Source organism: Phocoena sinus, chromosome 2, assembly GCF_008692025.1.
Source record: "Phocoena sinus isolate mPhoSin1 chromosome 2, mPhoSin1.pri, whole genome shotgun sequence".
In the NCBI taxonomy this organism is placed as follows: domain Eukaryota; kingdom Metazoa; phylum Chordata; class Mammalia; order Artiodactyla; family Phocoenidae; genus Phocoena; species Phocoena sinus.
Genome location: NC_045764.1, coordinates 84,782,699 through 84,805,866, shown reverse-complemented (window position 1 = coordinate 84,805,866; position 23,168 = coordinate 84,782,699). Strand labels below are relative to the sequence as shown.

Genomic DNA, 23,168 nt, shown 5'->3' with positions numbered 1-23,168 from the left:
CATAACGTCTAAAAAGAATCCGTATGAATTTATGGACAATGTGTTGTTCGCCTTCACCAAAGCCCCAAACATTCCATAATGCCTTGTACAGCCCAGGTCACACAACTAATATTTCCTGCCTGGCCCTGGAGCCATTTGCATTTATGAACCCTGCTCATTCAAACAATAACTTTCCATCAAGTAGGTGTGCAAAAAATGCAATATGTATTTTGTTGATTAGAGAGGAAATGTCAGTTCCTAGGTATATCACTAGGATACTACTCAGAAGCAGTAGAGCCACTTCATGGTTTAATTAATTTTCCTAACAATAAAACATGTGCTCAATGCAACAAAAATGAAACATGTAATGTGTTTGCTTGTCAGCCCAAGCAAAATTACATCCTCAGTCTGCTTTTATTTGGGCAGAAGACATATGTATTGAAGAAATGTAATCAATGCAGTAATCTTTCGAGAAAGCATAACAGGGTTTAATTGTAGATTTCTGGGCATGCCCTGAATACTAAGGCAGCTATGGCAGCAAAGTTAACCTAGGACTCAATGTGTCTAAAACATTTTCATGACATTAAATTTGAAACAAGCTGTATGCATGCATGATATGCATGAAAATTACATATCAATGTTTATGAAATAATTGAGACATATTTGACAGGTTTAAATATGAGCATTTAGCTCATTTCCTCCCAATAGTTACTATCACTTAGATCCTCTTCTTCTGATACTTCTTTTTAATGTTTTTGCATGAAAAAGCAAAACTCAAACCCACTGAACTCAAAGGTGTAACACAAGAAAATTGAATGGTGTAAATTTATGATTTCAATATTTCATTCCCCAAAACCATGGGTTTAGATATAAGTAGCCAGGATTAGGATTATAGAGAGCAGCACCTCCAGTAATAACTTTTCTTGGATGCTCTTTTTTCCCCATAACATAAAGCAACTGTATACTATAAATGTATTGATTCTTCTCATACAGAATTTTCTATCATTCATTGCCTCCCTGTTGTAGAGTCTCAGAATGGGGTAATCTCCAAATCTGAATTGAAATAAACATTATTTGCCAGCAAGTTAAACAAGGTGGCCTCAAGAGTCCTGAAATAATTAGTCTAGATGGAAAATCTTTACTTTTTTCCCTCCTCACTAAAAAAAATGGAGATAATCTTTTGGCTTTTTTCCTAATTGTAAAAGTATTATATGGACACTATTACAACTTCAGATAACACAAAGAGCCATAAAGAAGAAAGCAAACATGATCCATAATTGTATCACCAAGAGAGAACAACTGTATGTGTATGTTCTCGAGAACTTAATGTGGAGGTAGGTAGATAGATATGGATATAGATGTATAGTGTTTTATACGTATACATACATACATACATATATACTTTTTTGAAAAAATGGATCATGTTATGCATGAAATTTCATAAACTCATTTTTCACTTAAATACATCGTGGACATCTTCCAATGTCAAAAAACACATAATCACTTTTAAGACTGGATAGTTTCTCACTCCATCTATATATCATAGTACTTAACAAAATCCCTGTGGCTGGGTATTTGAGCAATTTCTAATTTTCTATTATCATAATTGATGCCACAATATGTATGTATGTATACAAACACACACACGTACACACACACATACATTTGTCCATTTATTTTTCTTAAGGACAATTCCTAGAAGTAAGAATCTTTGGGTCAAAACTGAGCACATATATAATTTTGAAATATATTGCTAGTTCACCGTCTAGAAAGTTTCTACCAACTTACACTCCCAACAACAGTATACAGGAATTCATATTTCTCCACATTCCTTCCATGTAATGAAAGTTATGTCACCTACTTAGTCAACCATATGTGGCTGGATAAAATCTTGAGAAATTAACTTCGGTTCCCCACCCCTTGCAATTACCAGGGCCACCACAGGTGACCCTCTCTGTTTACTCAGAAACACACCTTGCCTCGGGGGATCTGACAGGGCCAAATACAGAGAAAACAAAAGAGTCAAGATTTTGTTTTCTGAGTACCGAAATGGACTCCTGAAACTCATAGCAGCATTGTCATCCTGAATTCCAGCAATCTGGAATTCCACTAATTGGGCTTTTTGAGAGGGAAGAGAAAAGTTTCTTCAAGTGTCGAAAAACTAATCCTTAAAGGAATCAGGGCATAAACTGTTGCCCTAAGCAACAGACTAGAAAAAAATGACTCCTTTTCTCCATTTCCCATCCAGCCTAGAGGAGAGGGACTTTGAAGAGGAGGTTAGATGCTCGTGAATCACTAAAAGAAGCCTGGGTGCTGATCCACACCCTGGACTGGGAGTGGATAATGGAATTCTCAGATAAGTTTTCGGGAATCTGAGTATGGACGCGTTGCCACTGAAGCATGGTGACGTGGAGGGTCGTAGAAGAAAGGGATTTCAGGAAGAGAGGTAACCATGTGAGAGCACGTCTCAGACACAGAGAGGTAAGGAAGAGCCCCTAAACTTCCATGTTTCCTCAGGAGGATGCGGAAGTCAGCCAACAGGGACAGTCAGCAACCCAGAGACCAGAGACCAGACAGGGACACAGAAATGGGAAGTGCCAGAGGCCACAGGATAGACGCTGAGGATCAGTGACAGGTAAGGCAATTGCACATCCTAGACGTGAACTAAATTTACCCAAAGTGCCTAACTTAACTGTTCTGTCACCAGGCAGAAAAGGGGTTCAAGTTCAGTTTTAGAAAATTTAATGAGTTTCTCTTCTTGCACAGCTCAGTGTATTCCAGGCTGTGAAGTCAGACAAGCCAGAAATGACAGAGCCTCCTTCTACATCTCTTCACATCAAGTCGAATTCCAAGTCCTATCCATTCTACCTCCGAAACAGCTATCAATTTCATTCCACTTTTTCCTTGCCCGTTCTTACCACCTCGCTGCCTTAGTTCAACCCTCACCATCCCTAAACTTGAGTATTGTATTCCAACAGCTTCCTCATCCATCTCCCCATCCCATTCATTTTCTGTCAAACATACTCCATCTATCCTGCCACTACAGTGTTATTTCTAAAGTGCAAAATTGGATTTGTCTCTTTTCTGCCTAGAAGTCCTCTCCATCCATCCAGTACCTTCAGGATAAAGTATATTCACTTTGGCTTATCACTCAATCTATCACCACTTCATCTCTGAAAAATTATCCCCGCCCATAACTCTGTAGGACACTCCAGCTACAACTTGACAGGTTGCTCCTGGAATATAACATATCTTTCACGTCTGTATGCCTTTGTGTGTGCTGTTCCATCAACCTGCAATATTGTTATTCAGTGTAATCAACAGAGGAAGAGGATCCATAAAATTTGCAATGGGAGTCAGCATGTTGTTTTCAGTATCTTAAGAAGGTTAATGAAAAGTGTAGAATTTTCTATGATAAGAACGTAGAGACTCCCTAAGTTTTTAAAGTTTTATTTTCCTTTCAGCTACCTTACATCAACCTGGTATAAAAAACCGCTATATCACACTGGTTAGAAGCTGTGACTGAAGAGTATGTGTGTCTTTGCCAAATAAAAATTAGGAAATCTAATTAACTGTGACTGATATAATTTTATATTATTTATATAATTTTAATAATAGACTCCATAGGGTCTATTGGGGAAATATTTTTAAAAATTAGTCCTTTTTGGTGGAAAGATTGAGAACAATGGCTGAAGAAAGAGGGCGAGAGGAAGGGAGGGAGTGGAGAGAGAGGAGGGAAGGCAAGAAGGATGCTCATTGAATGGCCATAAAGCTTTATGTTCTTACATTAATCCCCCAAATAAAATAATTTATAAGGTAGGTATTTGTATGTTTTCCCATTTTACAAATGAGGAAACCAAACAAAGAGTGGCTGAATAGCATCTCAAAAGTCACTTAGCCAGCCAGGAGCACGAAGACAAGATTCCAACTTGGCTCCAGTTAACACAGAGCCTGTACTCTTCCTCTTACACCTGCTCTCTCTCCCTGAAATCCATTCTGCTCTAGTTGCTAACCTGGTGTCTGACCTCAAGTGAAGCAGCCATGTGCCTCAACGACTGCACTTTTTATATTAGCTATTTAAAGAGAGTAAGAATACACCTAAGGTGTGTTTAGAGAGACACGTGACAAGTGAGTGGGTGCACAGGCTCTGGGGCCACGCTGCCTAGATTCAACCCCAGCTGAACCACTGACTGGCTGTGAAACTTTGGGCACATTACTTACCCTATGTGTGTCTCAACTTCCTAATCTGTAAAACAAGGATAATGATAACACCTTCCACTGGGTTGCTTTGAGAATGAAACAAGAGAATACATGCCTACTGCTTACATAGGGTCCCAGGCACTATCTCAAAGCATTTAGCAATAGGCTCGTTAGAATCTTGATCTGTTTACATCTATCCTCCTTCAGCAAGAGTTAAATTCCCCCCAAAACAAAAAGTCATTTAAAGAAAAAGATTTTCTTGAGGTAAAAATTTTAATTACTATTAATTATTAAATAAATTGTTAATATTTTCCCACTAGACTCTATGGACTCTCTTGTTAAACTTATAGAAATAATAGTAATAAAATTATGTCAGTAATCATGAGATTTCCCAACTCACATGCAGTCTCAAGTCATAGCTTCTAACCAGCATGATATAGCCATTTTCTATAGTGAGTAAGGCAATGTAAAACAGTTGGGAGATTTCATCTGTATCAAGTTATCAAGTGGGGTGCTGACAGTCAAGGCTTCCTTTCTTTTCAAAGTTCAGGAACAAAAATTAAACGATGGAGGCACGTGAAGGAAGCCCATCATGCCCCACTGCTGTGCTGAGATGGCTGTGTTAGCCTCTCGAGACTGTAGCAAAAGCGGCAAAGCAGTTGGCCTCTAAGCCATTTGGCCAGACCCAGAGTGGGCTGAGTTTAGAGAAGCTCCTACCAGCGCCAGCAAGCAAAAATTGTTATAAGACAGCACTTTTTGAAGTTCTGGGGAAATAATTAGGCAGACTTTTAAAATGTTCTTCTTCAAAGGGGATTTTCCTCTTTCTCAACTATCAGATTTTCCTTTCCCCTCCCCCTCCCTCTGGTCCTTTCCTCCTTCCTCTAGCACTTACCTGAGTTCTTCTCTGACCTCCACAGCTGTGTTCCCTGCTATGATGAACACATCATTCATGTCATCAGTCAGCATGTTGCAGGCATAGCCAATATTGATGGCAGTTTCTGATACATAATAAAGCCGACTTCAGTTAGAACATTACTTGATAACATAAGTACCTCTTCATAAAAGTTTTGAGGCCCTTGCTCTATTTCCTTATAGCCTACAGGCCTCCTTAACTTCAAAGAGAGCATGATCGGTGACGAAATACAAGAAGCCCAGGGAGAAATTCAAAGATTTGTTAAATCCTTGGAGAAATAGCAACATCTGTGAATCCTCAGCATTCTCATCTAGTTTTTTAAAAAACTTTTTGATTCCCAAAATGAGTACTCATGAAAATATCCCAAGATCTTGTGATTAGTAAAATGTATACATTTAAAAAATTTTACCAGAAGTCTCAAATACTGCCTTTAGAGAGCTGAAATACTAAACTTAGCTATTATTCAATCTGATATAATAGACAAATTGAAAAAAAAATCTCACAAAATGTTCAGTTGAACAGCAAAAATGATCTTACAAAATTTTTTAGTTCTTCCACATGCAACATTGCCATGTTTCCATTAAGTGAATAGAAATTTGGAATTTGGCTATCACCTCAAAAAAAAACCAGGACTGCTGCTACTAGATAACTAGAGTATTACATGATATTGACTAGACCTTCCTCTAATTCTGTAGAAATGGAGCCTAGGATAGTTAAGTACCCCCTTTCATCTGCAATATAATCATCTGATTCTAATTTTACTGAGTCGTTAGACTTCAGCGAATTCTATAGAATCATTAGGTTTGTCCTAAGTCAAGGAAGACAATTGATAAAACCTCACAATGTCCTTTGTAGAAACCACAGAAATGAAAGCTAAACAGTAAACTTGTGGATATTCATAACTAGTTGAACAGCTGTACCCACTGATCAACATCAAACTCTAGGAAGTCTAATAACACAACACAGAGCTCGACTCTCTATGGTTTATTTTTTGTAATCAGTGATTTGAGTAAACATATAGAGAACTGATTTATCATATCTGCAAATACTCCAATGTTCTAAAAAAGTTAGATAGAATCTTAAAAATGTGTGTGCCACTTAACTGAATATATCTGGTCCACTGATGGCCCAGCAGAAAATCATTTTTGTTTTAACCACTGCTAGCAATAGATCCAAAATGTATTGATCCCCTTTTCTTTCTTAGGAAACACAGTATTCTGAACATAATGACTCTTTCTCTGATGACTTGGCATATTGTCATGCCTGAAAGTGGGTCAGCTCTCCTTGTACAACTGCATGGGCAGTCCTGGAATTCAGCCAGGTTGCACTGGTACAGCTGTGGTAGTTGTTAAAATACCAAAATATTTCCATACCAGCTGATAAACAGCTGCTTCCTTGAGCCTCTCCAAAGCCTACCCCTCCTCTAAGATTCCCAAACCTTCCTACCATGAAGAAACTAAAGAAGTAATGCTGAGGTCTCCAATGTCCTGCTTCAGAGCTGTGCCACTCCCTCTCCTAACCAGGAGCAGTGCACATACAAACCAATAGTTCAACATTTTTAATACCATTGTTGCCTACGGGTATAACTATTATTTTTAAGAGGCAATTGAGCTGAAACTCAACTGGCCGCAGGGTATACTATAGAAGATATTTTGTTAGTTTGATAGTAAATTCTAGCAATATATGAGTTTTCCTTTTTGTATTTCAACTCTTTCCTCTGCGGAGGACCGGGCAAATGTCTCCTTAATTAAGCTTTCTGGTTAATTAAAATTTTACCACAGAAATTATTGCCCCCTTGTCAAAACATCATCATCTATTTTCAAATTACCTTGTTTGTCTCCTGTTAGGACCCAGATCTTAATATTGGCTAGTGATAAGCTTGTAACCGTTTCAATAACACCCTCTTGTAACTTATCTTCTACAGCAGTTGCACCTAGTAGCTTCATTAAAAAAGAATACCTCACGTTAATGCATGCAAAAAATACCCATAACATCCACAGCTTTCAATCACAGAGTTTAGAGGTAAGGGGACAAGAATTGAAGATGGAGCATATGATGCACTGATACAACAAGCATCCTATTATGTACAGAGGTGGGCTGGGAAGGACCCTAGAAGGAGGTTCCCTAATCAAGGCAACTGATGGGCATTCCAATTAGTGCAGAGATCCCGGGAGTTAGAATTTACATGAGGGATCCGATATGCTCAGATAACATATTAGGATAATATGATAATATGGACTTCTAAGGACTTAAGTATCCCCCAGTTATATTGACATGGAAGGGTATAAAGGAGAGCCCTCATCTCAGAGTCAGGATCACAAAAAACCTAGAGCCATTCTCTTCAATTAACAAACCATCAGATGCCATAAACTAAAAAGTGAAGGTTCTTGTGCAACATGTCATCCAAAGATGAGCAAGGTGTGCTCCCTAATGCCTCACAATAGCTAAGCATCCTGGCCACTAGGGCCTCAGGGAAGAGTGGTTTCTAGAATATATCACACTCTGGACAGTACAGATATCATCAGAATCTCATGGGTCTAGGATGGTTTACAGCTACAGCCCCACGCTTCATGGCAAGTTTCCCTGCTCTAAAAAGGTGGGTTATAAAGCATGGAGGAAAAAAAAAAACAACACACATAACATCAAACAAAACATGACACACCAGAGGCTGACAAAGAATAGGGAGTCTACTACCTTCTACTCTTGGGGGACTTCCAATTGCATAAGCTACTGTTAATAGAAATAATCCTCTGGCCACATATGGCAAGCTCAAAGTCAACATATAAAGCATGATTCATTGTTTGAAAGAGTAACATCTGCTGTGTGCAAGATGATTTAGCCAATGGATTATTCCCATGCTAGATCTCTAAACACATATTATCCTTTCTGTAAACACAAACCATCACGCTTCTAAACTCATACCATCAAATCCCTTTCGATTTCTTCATACAGCCCTGCTATCCGTTCATCCCTCTCATCTACGGCAGCGTTTGCATCTTCAAGCATCTTGTGCCACTCTTTGAAGTACTTGTCATCCAGATCTCTGTATGCGATGGCCAAGGTTCGAAGGCCTTCTCCTGCAAATTCCTGCCAGAGCAGACGGAGACTTACGAACCATCCCAAAACAATAATCACAGCAATAAAACAGCAACGACAATAATAGGTAAGAAGTTTTGCACTCAAATTCATTTTATCTCAAGAGCACTACTTAGTCATCCTGACCTCCAACTTTCTAATCCCCTTGGAAAGGGGAGTTGATATTTTTATTTTGTGTTTTTTTGGGTTGAAACATTCAAGGGACCTAGCATTCCCCCTTAAGACTGCTGAAATGCCCTCTGAAGGGTCCTAGTTGAGAGGTGATCAATGGTGCCCATGACTTGAGATAAGCATTTGAAGCAACATATTCGTTTTTAACCTATCCCCTGCCTGAAGGAAGCACTACTGGCAATGTGAGGGACCCAGCCTGTTTCAAGGCCTATGGCCCTCAGCTTTTAGGGGAGAACAAAGGACCCTCAGAGGAGCTATAGCTCTCAAATCAAAGGTAGGAGGCTCTCTCAAGGGGCTGCAGCATGACATCTCACCAAAATCTTCTCACCTTCCTCCTAATAATACAGCCACATCTAAAATTAACTCTGTCCTACTTGTGTTTATGTTTGAAATTTTCCATAATAAAATACATTTATTCAATAATAGATGAATAGATGTCAGGTGATAGAAATTTAAGGATATAAATTAAAGTTATAATAATAACTCTAGGGGAAAAGTGAGAGAGAAAGGCAGAAAAGTTTAATATAAATGTTCGCTTCTGGGAAGTAGTACTAGAAATGGAGGCTGACTTTTACTTTTCATCCTAGAACTTCTGTAAATCTTTTTTTGCTATACTAAAGCATACTTTTATAATAAAACTGTTTGAAACTTTAAAGAGACAGTCAAGTCCAGTTAGTTTTTAAAAAAATCATTATTTTTCTAGAAACTATTTTCTGTGGAGTTAGTACTTAATAATAGGTCAAATTTATCAGAGGATCATACTCTTCATTTGGTGTCTCAGGAAGCCAACAATCTTAAATTATACCTCTAGTGCTTTATGCTTCTAACATGAAAATAAATAAATAAAAATAGGAGGCTGGTAGTTGCTAAGTGTTTCACACAGCTGCAATAGCTAGAAACATATGTTGAATGCTTGGGGAAATGCTAAAAACCTCCCACTTTGCCTAGGCCTCCGGTGGTCATTTTATGGGCTTCCACACTGTAAGCGTTTTCATAACCATTTCTGCTCCTTTGGGCATTGCCACAGAGCATGTCTTCTCTGTTGTGTTGTGGCTTATGAGACAGACACAGGTTTGCAATCAAGCATATATTAAACCATGACACACCCTAATTAGGTAAATGGAAAGAAAAGTCAGTGCATACTGCAGTGATGTGGTTTAGCCCAGAGAGACCATGAGAAAAATTATCCAAATTTATCTCGTAGGCAGTTGGTAGCACTTTGGATATTACAATCACATTGTACAAGCCCTCCTCCAAGACCACCACTGGGTCCCCTACTGATCTGAAAATCTAGTTACTGCCTTTTATAAGGATCTTTTGTCCTTTTAATTTGCACAAACACTTCTTTGACTCTAACTTTTTTTTAACATCTTTATTGGAGTATAATTGCTTTACAATGGTGTGTTAGTTTCTGCTGTATAACAAAGTGAATCAGCTATATGTATACATATATCCCCATATCTCCTCCCTCTTGTGTCTCCCTTGCAACCCCACTGGGCATTACAGTGCCTTTCTCTTTGTTCTGCACAGCAGTGAATCAACTCTAACATGACACTACAAAAGGGGACAGATGATTTAAGTTATTTAATTAGTGCATGAAACACAAGTTGAATTCTAAATGAACATTTGAACAAGGTCGTTTCCTATCATTAAACAATTCAAAAATCAATAATTAAATATAAATTTAAAACTGCAGAATTTAGAAGTCAAAATGAATAAAGTGAATGAAGTGAAAGCAAGTCAAATTGATACTACCTGGAAAATAAATCTTTTGCCTAGAAATATAAAAAGATCAAATTTGGCTTCCCATACTTTAGCATGAAAATCCAGGGCCTTGGTGTTTGAGCAATGGCAAAATCAAATACTTATGATACCAATGTTGTTTCCATAAAAAAAAAAAAAAATTTAAAAAGACCATGCTAGCCTTCTGGAAAAGATTAAAAGAAAATCAAGAAAGCTCTATTGGAAAGACAAAAACAATAGCTATGTTTGTAACCAATATTACCAAACCATCATTCTTTAAAGTCAGCCAGAGTTTTTTTATTTGTTTGTTTGTTTGTTTAAAGGTTCAGGGAATGTTTTATATTAAATATACGGCTTGGCAAAGAAAATGAATCCTCAATAGTTGTTTTCTTTCTTTTTTTGGAAGTTTAAAAAAAATTTTATCTTTTTTTAACATCTTTATTGGAGTATAATTGCTTTACAAAGTTGTGTTAGCTTCTGCTGTATAACAAAGTGAATCAGCTATACGTATGCATATATCCCCATATCCCCTCCCTCTGCATCTCCCTCCCACCCTCCCTATCCCACTCCTCAATAGTTTTTTAAAGGAGAGAAACCAAGGAGGAAATAAGAGCTTTGAGCAATTGCCCTTACATTTCATATTGGGTTAAACAGAACCTCAAACAGATAGAGAGAGCCTTGAATCTCAGGTTTAAATCAGATAATGTTCATATTGATTCATAGACCCTTACTCTTTTGCAAAAAAAAAAAAAAAAAAAAAGGTGTGCCAAAGACCATCCCTGCTCCCTTTACAAAGCTTTTGGAAAGAAACTATGCATAGTCTTAGGATATATGCGTTTGGTAACTTCAACCTAGGGAACACTAGTGACTCACCATGATTTATGACCTGAATAAAAGAACCCTTAGAGGAGAAAGTTGGCTACAGAGATTATTTCCCCCTCACCATATAAACACGACCCTGAACTATTCCCTGGAGGTAACCATAAGAGATTCCATTATTACCAGATGCATCAGAACCCAAGGGAAAGCAACCCTCCTGTTCCTCTTCCCTAAACCAGTCCAGTCACCCAGGTGAAACAGTCCCCAGCTGTAGGGAAGTTAGAGCAGGTTACCCTTGGGGTCTTGAGTCTTCTGGCCGGAGTTCAGGAGCCCACACTCAGTGGCTACTTCTCAGCTGCTGTGTTTTAATCCACCTGCGGTGAGACCGACCAGACTCTCAGCAGGGTAGGGGGTAAGTCCACGTGCCAGCTTCTAAACATTCACTGGCACAGTTTCCTGTGGAACCGTTCTTCACATGCTTTCTATTTCAGAAGTCAGATCATTTAACTGATATTTTAAAAATAAGACCTAACCATAGGAAGCAGCCAAAGGGCCACCGTGCTAACCTTATGACAGAGGCACTTACACTGAGATGGTCTGACGTCAAGGTCAGGAGGTCTTCGTTGGATGGATGAAGTCTTTCAAACAGAATAGTGTCTGCTCCTTTGGAATAAAGCTTTATCTGTCCTTCTGGGTTTCGAACTGAAAGAAAAGTTGGGAAAGTAGATTATATTCGGTGAAATGCATCAAGACTTGACTGTCCCTGGGCTCTAGCCAGGCAAGTTGGAAATGGGCATGTTTTAGCCACTAGTAAAGTATGCAGTGCCTTTGGTTAAAAGGTCATTACCCAAGTCACTTGGCTTTACTCCTGTTTTATTAACTTAGAGATATTCTATCTACAGGAAAAAGTGTTTTCATTCTGATGTGTACAACCTTGTTATCTTCCTTGACTACTATTTCTGAAGGGCTGATACATTTAAATTAAGCCTTTTTTATTGAGCAGAACTGAGAGCTTTTTTTTGCCTGTCTCCTAATGTGAAATTCAAGACTGACTGTAGGAATCAGCTATCAGTGTCATGCCAAATGATCTCCATATGGAACTCTAGACATTCAAAGCCATGGTTTATGCATTAGTTCGCAGTCCTTGCTGACATATTTCTTCACCCCCTTTACTCCTTGGAAAAGCCCTTTCATTCTTGGGTCACAATCCTGGCTACAAGCACACTTCACAGAGGGCTTTCAAAATTAAAGTTTCTATCTTCTTCCCACAGGAAGTCTGTATTAGTAGGGCTGTGTTTTTAACCTGCCCCCCAGGTTTGGGAATGACAGCCTTGACTAGGCTCCAATCCCTCATCTCCAATCCTTGTGCCCACCCCTGGCTGTTGCACATACTGCTGTCAGACGAATCTTTCTTTAAGCTAATCTTTCCTTAAGCCTACCTTTGCAGGCTTGGTTTTACAGCTTGGCAGACACCAGACACCTAATTATTTATTGAATGAATGAATGACATAGTAATGTATTTCTCCCCTACTATTTCTGAAGGGCTGATACAATCTAGGACAACTGCCTGTGTCACAACTTCATGGTCTGAACACTGACCCTCACAAGCTTCATTGAGTCAAAGATTATTACATGCTTTCCACTCAATTATACCTTTTCTCTAAAAATAGAATGCCTCAAAACAGATGAACATAAATATTGACTACTATTAGTTTAAGAGGATACAAAGTTTAGAGCTTGATTTAAAAGAATATAAATACCATAGTACAATAAATTACTTTTCCCTCTAATCTTTTCTTTAATTGAAGTATAGTTGACATACAACATTATGTGTTACAGGTGTACAAAACAGTGATTCACAATTTTTAAAGGATACACTCCATTTATAGTTATTATACAATATTGGCTATATTCCCTGTGCTGTACAATATATGCTTGTAGCTTATTTTATACATAATAGTTTGTGCCTCTTAATCCCCACCCTTAAATTTCCCCTCCCCCCTTTCCTCTCCCCACTGGTAACCACTAGTTTATTCTCTATATCTGTGAGTCTGCTTCTTTTTTGTTATATTCACTAGTTTGTTGTATTTTTAAGATTCCACATATGAGTGATATCATATAGTATTTGTTTTTCTCTGTCTGGCTTATTTCACTTAGCATAATGCCTTCTAAGTGCATCCATGTGGCTGCAAATGGCAAAATTTAATTCTTTTTTTATGGCTGAGCAGTATTCCATTGTATATACCACAAGATATATACCACATCTTCTTTATCCATTCATTTGTTGAGGGACACTTAGGTTGCTTCCTCTAATCTTTTTTTTGTAACATCTTTACTAGAGTATAATTGCTTTACGATGGTGTGTTAGTTTCTGCTTTATAACAAAGTGAATCAGCTATACATATACATATATCCCCATATCCCCTCCCTCTCGCGTCTCCCTCCCACGCTCCCTATCCCACCCCTCTAGGTGGTCACAAAGCACCGAGCTGATCTCCCTGTGCTATGCAGCTGCTTCCTACTAGCTATTTTACATTTGGTAGTGTATATATGTCCATGCCACTCTCTCACTTCTTCCCAGCTTACCCTTCCCACTCCCAGTGTCCTCAAGTCCATAGTTCATTCTCTACGTCTGTGTCTTTATTCCTGTCCTGCCCCTAGGTTCTTCAGAACCATTTTTTCATTTTTAGATTCCATATATATATGTGTTAGCATATGGTATTTGTTTTTCTCTTTCTGACTTACTTCACTCTGTATAACAGACTCTAAGTCCATCCACCTCACTACAAATAACTCAATTTTGGGTTTTTTTATGGCTGAGTAATATTCCATTGTATATATGTGCCACATCTTCTTTATCCATTCATCTGTCGATGGACACTTAGGTTGCTTCCATGTCCTGGCTATCGTAAATAGTGCTACAGTGAACATTGTGGTACATGACTCTTTGAATTAAGATTTTCTCACTTCCTCTAATCTTTAATGACCCTTAGTCAACACTTAATCTAATCCAATTTCCTCCTAGCTTGAATAGATGTAATGCACCCTGGAAAATGTTTTTTATTGGGATTTGTCTAGGGCTTGTGTTCTCTTCTAAGACCCGTGGTCAACTTTTATAATTTCCAGAACATTTAATCCTAGGAAAGTCTGTCTCTTTCTTTTCTTATACAGCAATCCAATTTAATAAATTCCCCCGTATTTTCTCCCTCCCATTACCAGAGCTATAAAGGCAAAGTGTATATATCCCACATTTGCCAGTATGACTTCTCTATGACTGTTTATTTCTTATAGTCCAAGGTAGGATATCGGTTCTCAAACTTTTCAGTCTCAGAACCCCTTTACACTCTTAAAACTTCATGAGGACTCCATATAGGTTCTATCTATCAATATTTACCTCATTAGAAATTCAAACTGATAAATTTTATTGTATCAATAGTCTTAAGACATTAATTATAATATTACCAAGAGTAATTATTATAGTAACAATAAACCTATTATATATTTACATATATAACAATTCTATGAAAAATAACTATATTTTCCAAAACAACAACACTTAGTTCGGGGAGGGGCATTGTTTCATATGGTTACAGATATCTTTATTTTATTTATTTATTTTTTGGCCATGCCACATGGCATGTGGGATCTTAGTTCCCAGACCAGGGATTGAACCCACACCCCCTGCTTTAGAAGTGTGGAGTCTTAACCACTGGACCACCAGGTAAGTCCCTTACAGATCTCTTTAATGTCTGGCTTAATAGAAGACAGTTGGATTCTCATATCTGCTTTTGCATTCAGTCTGTTGTATTATCACATGTCATGTGGCTTTTGTAAACCTCCACAATATATTCATGAGGAAAAAAATTGAAAGACAAATAATATTAGTATTATTATGAAAATATTTTTGTCCTTGTGCAGCCTCTGAAAAACTATCAAGTTTTCCTAGGGTTCGCAGACCACTCATTGAGAACCACTGGTCTAGGGAAATCACAGACCAATCTTGATTTGTGCAAATCCCTCACCATCTCTTTGTCTCAGTTTCTACTTGTGAAAAGGAGATGTTTAAACAACCTAACTTCTAAGGTCTTTCTAGATCTCCAATTTTCTGATTTAATAAAGATTTTCCATATCTGCTGCCTTCTCTTAACCCAGCATTAGCCCCTTTAAATTTTGAGTTCATGTAAACCCAATTTCATGGAATCCTGTTTAATTTTACTCATTAAACATTTCCTTTGGCAGCTCAGCAAGTTTTATATCCCTTTTCATTCAAGGCTTATAGTCACTTCTGCTAGGAAATCTCTAGGCTAATAAAATCTCAGTCATTTCAGAAGTTAGCTTTTAAAAATAAATTAAAAATAACATAGCAGTTTTAAATGATCAAGATAACATGTGGGCAGAGCCTGGACAAAGATCATACATTTTTAGTTATAGAATCTGCTTCCATTGCCTGTCTTTTAAATACTGGTGTTCTTCAGAGATTTACCCAGGACTGACTTTTCCTCCCATCCTTCACACTCTCATTGGGCAGTCACATTCTTTTTATGGCTTCAGTTTTCATCGACCGGATGATTGCTCTCAAATGTGTATCTCCTGCCTAAATCCATTTCCAGTGCTCCCTTCCTGTACATCCAACTACCAACTGGACATCTCCTCTTAGATGTGCCCAAACACATCAAACTCAAACTGGACACATTATCTATCACCAATGACTAGTTACTCCTCCTATGTCTTCAGTCCTAATAACCAGCTTCAGGACTTCCCTGGTGGTCCAGTGGTTAAGACTCCACCTTCCAATACAGAGGGTGCGAGTTTGATCCCTGGTCAGGGAGCTAAGATCCCACATGCCTCATGGCCATAAAAAAAACTAAAACATAAAACAGAAGTAACATTGAAACAATTTCAATAAAGACTTTAAAAATAGTGCACATTAAAAAAAAGAAGTCTTAAAAAAAAATAATAATCAGCTTCAGCATTCACTTAGTCTCCCAAATCAGGTATCTGGCCATCACTCAAAGGTCCTCCCCCTTCACCACCCATACATCCAATCGAAGCCAAGAACTTCTCTCTGACCCCTTCTCTCTTGCCTAGATTATCACATTAACCTAAATGGTTTTACTCGTTCCCTCCAAACTCTTCTGCAATACAGCCAGAGTCATCTTCACACTACTGCTTAGAATCCCGCAATAGCTTTCTTCTGCCCTTAGATCAAGTTTGGACTCTTAAACATGTCATAAACAGGGATCATCAGGCCCCTTTTTAGCCTATTTCCTATCCTGCTTCACCATTTTCTCCTGGATGCAACCACAAAATACATTTTTCAATTTCACATTCTCCTTTAGCTTCAAGTTCCTGGAACACGGTAGGTACTTAATAAATATTTGCTTGATTGAGTTGAATTATAATTATGCAAAATTCGTTGAAAGCAGCAGATATGCCTTTGTGATACAAAGGAAAGAAAAAAGTCAGAAATGGTTCCAGGTTCATGCTGTAAGGGTATATATAATAGCAACACTCTGAAGGGTGATGCATAATTCCACGCTGTTATATCTTAGTTGGGTGGCTGTTCATACATCCACATAGAGAAATGCCTGTCACATGTCAGTGTGATTTGTACTTTGATAATCCTTCAACGGTTTAGAGTTAAGAAACCTTTATCTAAAGATCTTGTAAGGGCTTTACAAGGAGCTATTGTAATCTATTCTTTAATAATTATCTGCCACTTGCCCCTATTAATAACTATCTTTGAATTTTATCTCTGTATTTTTATTTACATAATTAGTAGTATTAATCCTTCCAAAACTACATACTGAGATTTACATGCTTATCAATAGAGTATATTCTATACCTTCTGACAAAATTCTTTATAGAAATCTATTTTTATTTAGATACCTCTGGATTAAATCAGGGTTGTTGCCCCAGAATGAAAGTACCACTGGTACTTAAACTACACATTCATGATTCAATGAATGACTGTCAAAAAAAGGAAACCTCGAAGAAGGAGGAGAAGACCTAAGAGGGGGAGGAGGAGAAAGAGCTGCAGCAGCAACAAATGTCTGAGCCTTCAGGCTGGGATGTTGCCCAACCAAGCCCCGTGAGGATCATAAGGCTAACATTGTTTTTCACCTTGTTATCAAACAGAGACTTGTCTACCCTCGTGCAGTCTCTCTTTCAAATTCCTCCTGATTAAAAAACAAACAGAAATGAAATAAAGCCCGAAGCCTCCATGCATTCATGTGGTGGAACATTACCTTTCTTCATATGGGATCCATTAAGGCAAACATCCGATATTTGTGGTTAGGCTGTGATTTCCCCATAGCCTGTAATGGTGACCAACACTGGGGAAAAGCTGAAAGTTTCCCTGTGTAGCAATCTTAGGTTTCGTCAACACCCTCAGAGCAAAGAGAAACCAGTTCTGGGCCAACCCAACATCAATAACACTTCCCCTGAAGCTGTAAATAGAAGATAGTTCCTGCTGATACAACATTAAGCCAACACCCAGAGCAGCATGTGTGCTCATCAGTAACGCTGATAGTGACTGCCTACAGCCTGTTGTCAAAAAAAAATAAAAATAAACATCCTCAGATGATGTTTGGTTCCTGCTGAGAGCAATCTCCCAGAGCTAGTTTCTAGTAGTTAGAGACCAAAAGCCCTGCTATTACATATACACACATGTTTTTCAGAGTAAAAATTGATTTAATATGATGATCAGGATATTCATAAGTTACATGAGTATGAGTTTTCCAAGAAGAGGAGAGGAGAAAAGGAGAGGTCTAGGCGTACACGCAAATGGTGTGAAAGTGCACAATGCATGCCAGGAATGGTGAGGTCTACTGAGGCTGGAGCACATAGTTTCAGGAAGTGGAAGAAAAGCAGCTTGAGGTCAGATTGCAAACAATCTTGAATGTCCTGCTAAGGACATCCTTTAAGTTCTAGGAAACCAGCAAAATTTTTTAAGCTGGTGATGGCAAAATCAGGCCAATGTTTTAAAAAGAATACCCTGGTGTCAGCATAGAGGATTCTTTTAAGGGGAAACAGGTTTAAAGATATTGCAATAATGTAAGCAAGCAGTGATGAGAGGCTTAACTAAAGCAGTGGCACTGGGAATTAAGTGAAAAGGACAGTAGGCTTTTATGATAAAAACGGGTTTTTGAGGCTATTTTTAGAAAGATTACTCTGTTGCCTTGAGGAGGAGAGACTTAGAAACAGGATGACTACTGAGGATCCTATAGACAAGGCAAGAGATGCTGAAGCCTGCAGGAAGAGAGTAGCAGAGTATCTCAGGGGAAAATAATGAGTAGTATTTGAGGATCTCCTAGTCCAGGGCAATGGTCCCCAGACTGGTTCTCTGCCCAGCAGCATCTGCATCAGCAATACCTGGGAGCCTGTTAGACATGCAAAGTTTTAGGCCTCACCCCAGGCCTACTGAATCAGAAACTCTAGGGCCTAGGCCCAGCAATTTGCATTTTAACAAGCCATCCTGGTGGTTCTGATGGGAGCTGAAGTTTCAGAATCACTAGCCTAGGGGCACAACGGAGAAGGAAGTATCAAAAGCAAGTGAGCTACAATAGGGATTAAGAGGCTAGATGTTGGAGAAAGATGTTCAAATATTTAAAACCTGGGTTCAGATATTTCCTCTGCATCTTACTGGACTTGTAACAAGTTGTGTGACAATCTCGGGCAGGATACTTCAAATCTTTGAGCCTTAATTGCCTCATCTCCCGATTGGGGGTAATACACTATCGCAAGAATTTAATAAAATAATTCATTGTAAAGTGTTCAGTGCACTCACACGGGCATATGGCAAAAGGTAGTTAACAATTTTAATAAGAACTACATAAACAGCAATAGTTGTGAGAAAGAAAGTTCTATATTAGACATACAAAATTTGAGGTAACTGTAGTACAACCCAGTGGCAGAATCCAGGAGAAGGCTGAAAGAGTGTGTGGGGACCTCAGAGAGAGATTGAAACTGAAGAACAATATGGGAAGGACACAGAATATAGGCAATAGCTACCACCATGTGAGTGGTCAAGATTATCCAAGGAGAGCACAGGAAGTGAGAAGAGAAAAGGACACCAACACTGAAGAGTGGGACAAAGAATAGTCAGCTTGAAAAGGAGCTTGAGAACAAAAACACAGGAGAAGAGGAGAACCAGGAGCCAGCGAGCTCCCAGAGGCCAAAAGAGGAGTGTCAAGAGAAGTAGGTCAACAGTCCCAAATATCACCAAGTTTAAAAAGATAGGGCTTCCCTGGTGGCGCAAGGCTTCCCTGGTGGCGCAGTAGTTGAGAGTCCGCCTGCCGATGCAGGGGACACAGGTTCATACCCCAGTCCGGGAAGATCCCACACGCTGCGGAGCGGCTGGGCCCATGAGCCATGGCCACTGAGCCTGCGTGTCCAGAGCCTGTGCTCCACAACAGGAGAGGCCACAGCAGTGAGAGGCCTGCGTACCGCAAAAAAAAAAAAAAAAAAAAAAAAAAAAAGATAGAGAGATGATAGTAGAAGATAGATGTTAGATAGATAGATAGAAAAAAAGGAAGGAAGGGGAAGAGATAGAGAAAAAAAGAAAGAAAGAAAGAAGAAGGAAGGAAAAAGAGAGACGAGAGAGAGAGAAAGAAAGAAAGAAAGAAAGAAAGAAAGAAAGAAAGAAAGAAAGAAAGAAAGAAAAAGGAAGGAAGGAAGAAAGAGAGATGAGAGAGAGAGAAAGAAAGAAAAAGGAAGAGAGAGAGGGAGGGAGAGAAAGAAAGAGAGAGAGGGAGGCAGAGACATAAAGACAGGAAGAAATAAAGAAGAAAGAAAGAAAGGAAGGAAGGACACAAAGAAAAGAAAGGGAGAGAGAAAGAAAAAGGAAAGAAAGAAAGAAAAAGAAAGAGAGAGAGAAAGAAAGAAAGAGAGAGGGAGGGCTATTGCTTTGGGCAGTTATGAGGTGATTGCAAACTTCTGAGAAGGCATTTCTTTTTGAACAGTGGAAGCAGAGGACTGACCCTAATAGGCTGAAAAGAGAAATCAAGGTAAGGATCAAAAACTGACCTTGAAAAATTAAGTTGTGATGGAAAGAAGAAAAATGGGGTGCCAAAATCAGTGGAGGTCAGAACATGAACAATATCTTTAAGGAAACAGGATGATGACAGTTGCAGGCTGAAGGAAGGAGCCAGTGACGAAGAATAAGGAGCAAGCAGGGAAGGAAAAGGGATGGGAACAGGTAGAATCTTTAGCATTGAAAAAGAGCAAGAGGAATTTTTCTCTGAATCAGGAAAAAGACTGAGTAAAGTTATAGCTTGGGGATGAAGGAGGAAGATGGGGAAAAGGGTAAGGTGATAGTGTGCATCTCTGAGGGCCTCTTTTTTTAGAGAAATAGCAGATGAATTTAGCTTCCAAGAGTAAAGAATATTCATGGCAAGGTTGAGGACTTGAGGAAAGGGCAAAGATTTAGAACACCTGTGATAAGGATGGAAAAAGCAAAATAAGAATGAGAGGGACATGGATGCAGCACTGAGGGTTAGCACTGACTTAGGAAAGCATGGATTCATTGTGGTGCTAAATTCAATAATGGGTGATCATCTCCAGCAATGCAAGTGAACAGAGTAAACGGATAATAATGAGAAGACTGATGATGATTTTCACAAAACAACAATATCAACTGGCATGTGCCAATTAATTCAGGAACTCATCCTGAGCCAGTGCTGTGTAGTGAATGACCTTCCTTCATAGTCAGAAATCCTAGGTTTAAATCCTAGCTATTCTATCTCAAGCTATGTGACCTTGGGAAAGTTACTCAACCTCTCTGTTTCAGTTCTGTTATCTTTAAAATGGGCATAAAAATAACAGTACCTACTTTGTAGGGCTGTTGTGATGATTAAATCAGTTCATTCACGTATAGCATTTAGACCAGTACTGGACACACAGTAAGCACTTGTTACATGTTAGTTATACTCACCACTACTGAGTTGAGGCTAAGTTGAGGATAACAGAAGTTCAAAGGTTAATAAATATCACAACTCTCAGCACATAACCAAGAGTAAAATCATCCCTGAGAAGTTTCCATAAAACCGTAGTACTATCAAGAGATCAAAAATACTCTCAGCCACCAACCGTACCTATGACAGACATCCTTTTTCTGAAATTGTTGAAATCCAAAAAGGCAAGCAATTGATAAGTAACTAGTGTTCCCAATTCTTCTATTGTTATTGTCTCTGGGGTCCGAGACTTAAAAATGAACCCCAAATTTTTTGCAGCAGTCACTAGAGCCCCTTCATCAGGTGATTGAACTTGGTAAATCAGCTCTCCTAAAGGGAAAAGAAACAGGTGGATTAAATAACAACAAAAAAAGGCAAAGAAACAAAGGTATTAATACTGAGAATAATAACATTCATAGAACACCAATGCCAACTCCAACTCATTCTATAACACCCAACCCAAGTGTCAGCTCTAGAAATCAGACCTTTTCCACTCACCAACCAGGTGACCAGGTGCCTGTACTGTGGATCCACAGGACACAATGTATACCACCACTGGAACCCTTGTCATCTTACAGGAAAAGGCTCATTCCTGAGCCTGCCTCCCTACTATGCTGAAAGTTTCCTAGGGCAGAGACCACACCTTTGTATTTTCAGTGACTAGAAATGTGCCATGAAAGTTTCACACACTAAAACACTTTATATATTAATGCACATAATCCTCATGGCAATGAGGTAGGGATTATTAAAATTATTACAGGCATACCTCGGAGATATTGCAGATTTGGTTCCAGACCACTGCAATAAAGCAAATATCACAATAAAGCGAGTCACATGAATTTTGTTGGTTCCTCAGTGCATATAAAAGTTACACTAACATTATACAGTAGTCTATTATATGTGCAATAGCATTATATATAAGAATGCACATACTTAATTAAAAAATACTTTATTGTGAGAAAATGTTAAGCATCATCTGAGCCTTCAGTGAGTCATAATCATTTTGCAATAGTAACATCAAAGATCACTGATCACCATGATCACCATGACAAATATAATAATAATGAAAAAGTTTAAAATATTGTAAGAATTCCCAAAATGTGACATAGTGACACAAAGTGAGCAAATGCTGTTGGAAAAATGGTGCCAACAGACTTGCTCGATGCAGGGTTGCCACAAACCTTCAATTTGTGGAGAACACAGTATATGTGAAGGTAATAAAATGAGGTATGCCTGTATTTCCATTTTATTCTGGTACAAACTATGACTGAAAATATTATGTGATTTTTGCAAGATCACACAGCCAGAGTGACAGAGCAGACATTCCAAATTCCTCTTCAGTCTGCTACTAATGACCATTTTATGAGAAATGCATACAAGAAATCCCTTGAAACGTAAGGAATCAAACCAGGATGTTAATGATTGGTATCTGGTATTGTGTATATGTTGGAGTGAGGGTGAGAGGGGAGAAGAGAGGAAAAGAATGAAATGGGGGAAAAAAAATAAAAATACACTTTAAAACCAGCATGAATAAAGTAAGCCTTTCTATATAAAATTGTACTACCTTTGTATGTAAAAATAAATTAGAAAAAGTAGGCAGAGCTAGATCCATATTTACTGATTTATAGTAATGTCCAAGATAAACTGTTCAGAAAACTAGTTGCATATTAATCTATATATTATGATTCCTTTTTTTAAAAAACAAACCACCTACACATCTATATATATTCATATATATATGAGCAAATTGGAAGTGTGAAAGTATGCACACCAAATGTTAACATTGGTTACCCCTATAGAGGTGAAATTAAAATCAGGAAGAAATTATTAGCTCTGCCTTTATAAATCTTTGTATTGTACAGTTTCACTTGCTACAACAGGCATAAATTAATTTTCGAAATTCCAAAAAGAGAAAAAGTTAAAGCAATTTCTTGATCTACCCATGAAATGATATGATAACTCCCACTTCTGGCAACACTGTGGAGTAGGTGCCAGGATCAACCTCCCCTGTTGCAAAGAGCTACATATTCCATAAAGGCAAAATATTTAAATATTTTTGAATGCACCCAGGACTGATTAGAAAGCAGTCATTGTTCAGGTCAAAGACTGAAAAAAAAAAAAAAGGAATAAATGAAGAGCATTTTCTAAACCAAGAGGACTTGCTCATTGGTTTCCAGTCTCTCAAGCCTTTGGTTAGAAAAGACACAGGCCAGGGAAAGAAGTCTAATGGGAGACCATCTCTTAAAACTGAGCCCCCAGAAAGGATACTCTCTCAGTATAAAGGTAAACTGAAA

General features: G+C 38.4%; 1 protein-coding gene across 13 annotated transcripts in view; it reads right to left on the bottom strand.

Moving 5' to 3' along the window:
- Positions 1–23,168, bottom strand: part of ATP8B4 (ATPase phospholipid transporting 8B4 (putative)) — a 305,179-nt gene that overhangs the window by 56,833 nt on the left and 225,178 nt on the right. For all 13 annotated transcript variants that reach the window (XM_032624347.1, XM_032624361.1, XM_032624352.1 and 10 more), the window contains 5 exons: positions 21,016–21,204; positions 11,508–11,623; positions 8,015–8,179; positions 6,921–7,032; positions 5,072–5,177 (listed from right to left, as the gene is read on the bottom strand). In XM_032624347.1, coding sequence (XP_032480238.1) covers positions 5,072–5,177; positions 6,921–7,032; positions 8,015–8,179; positions 11,508–11,623; positions 21,016–21,204 — 688 coding nt within the window. The remainder of the gene's footprint in view (positions 1–5,071; positions 5,178–6,920; positions 7,033–8,014; positions 8,180–11,507; positions 11,624–21,015; positions 21,205–23,168) is intronic.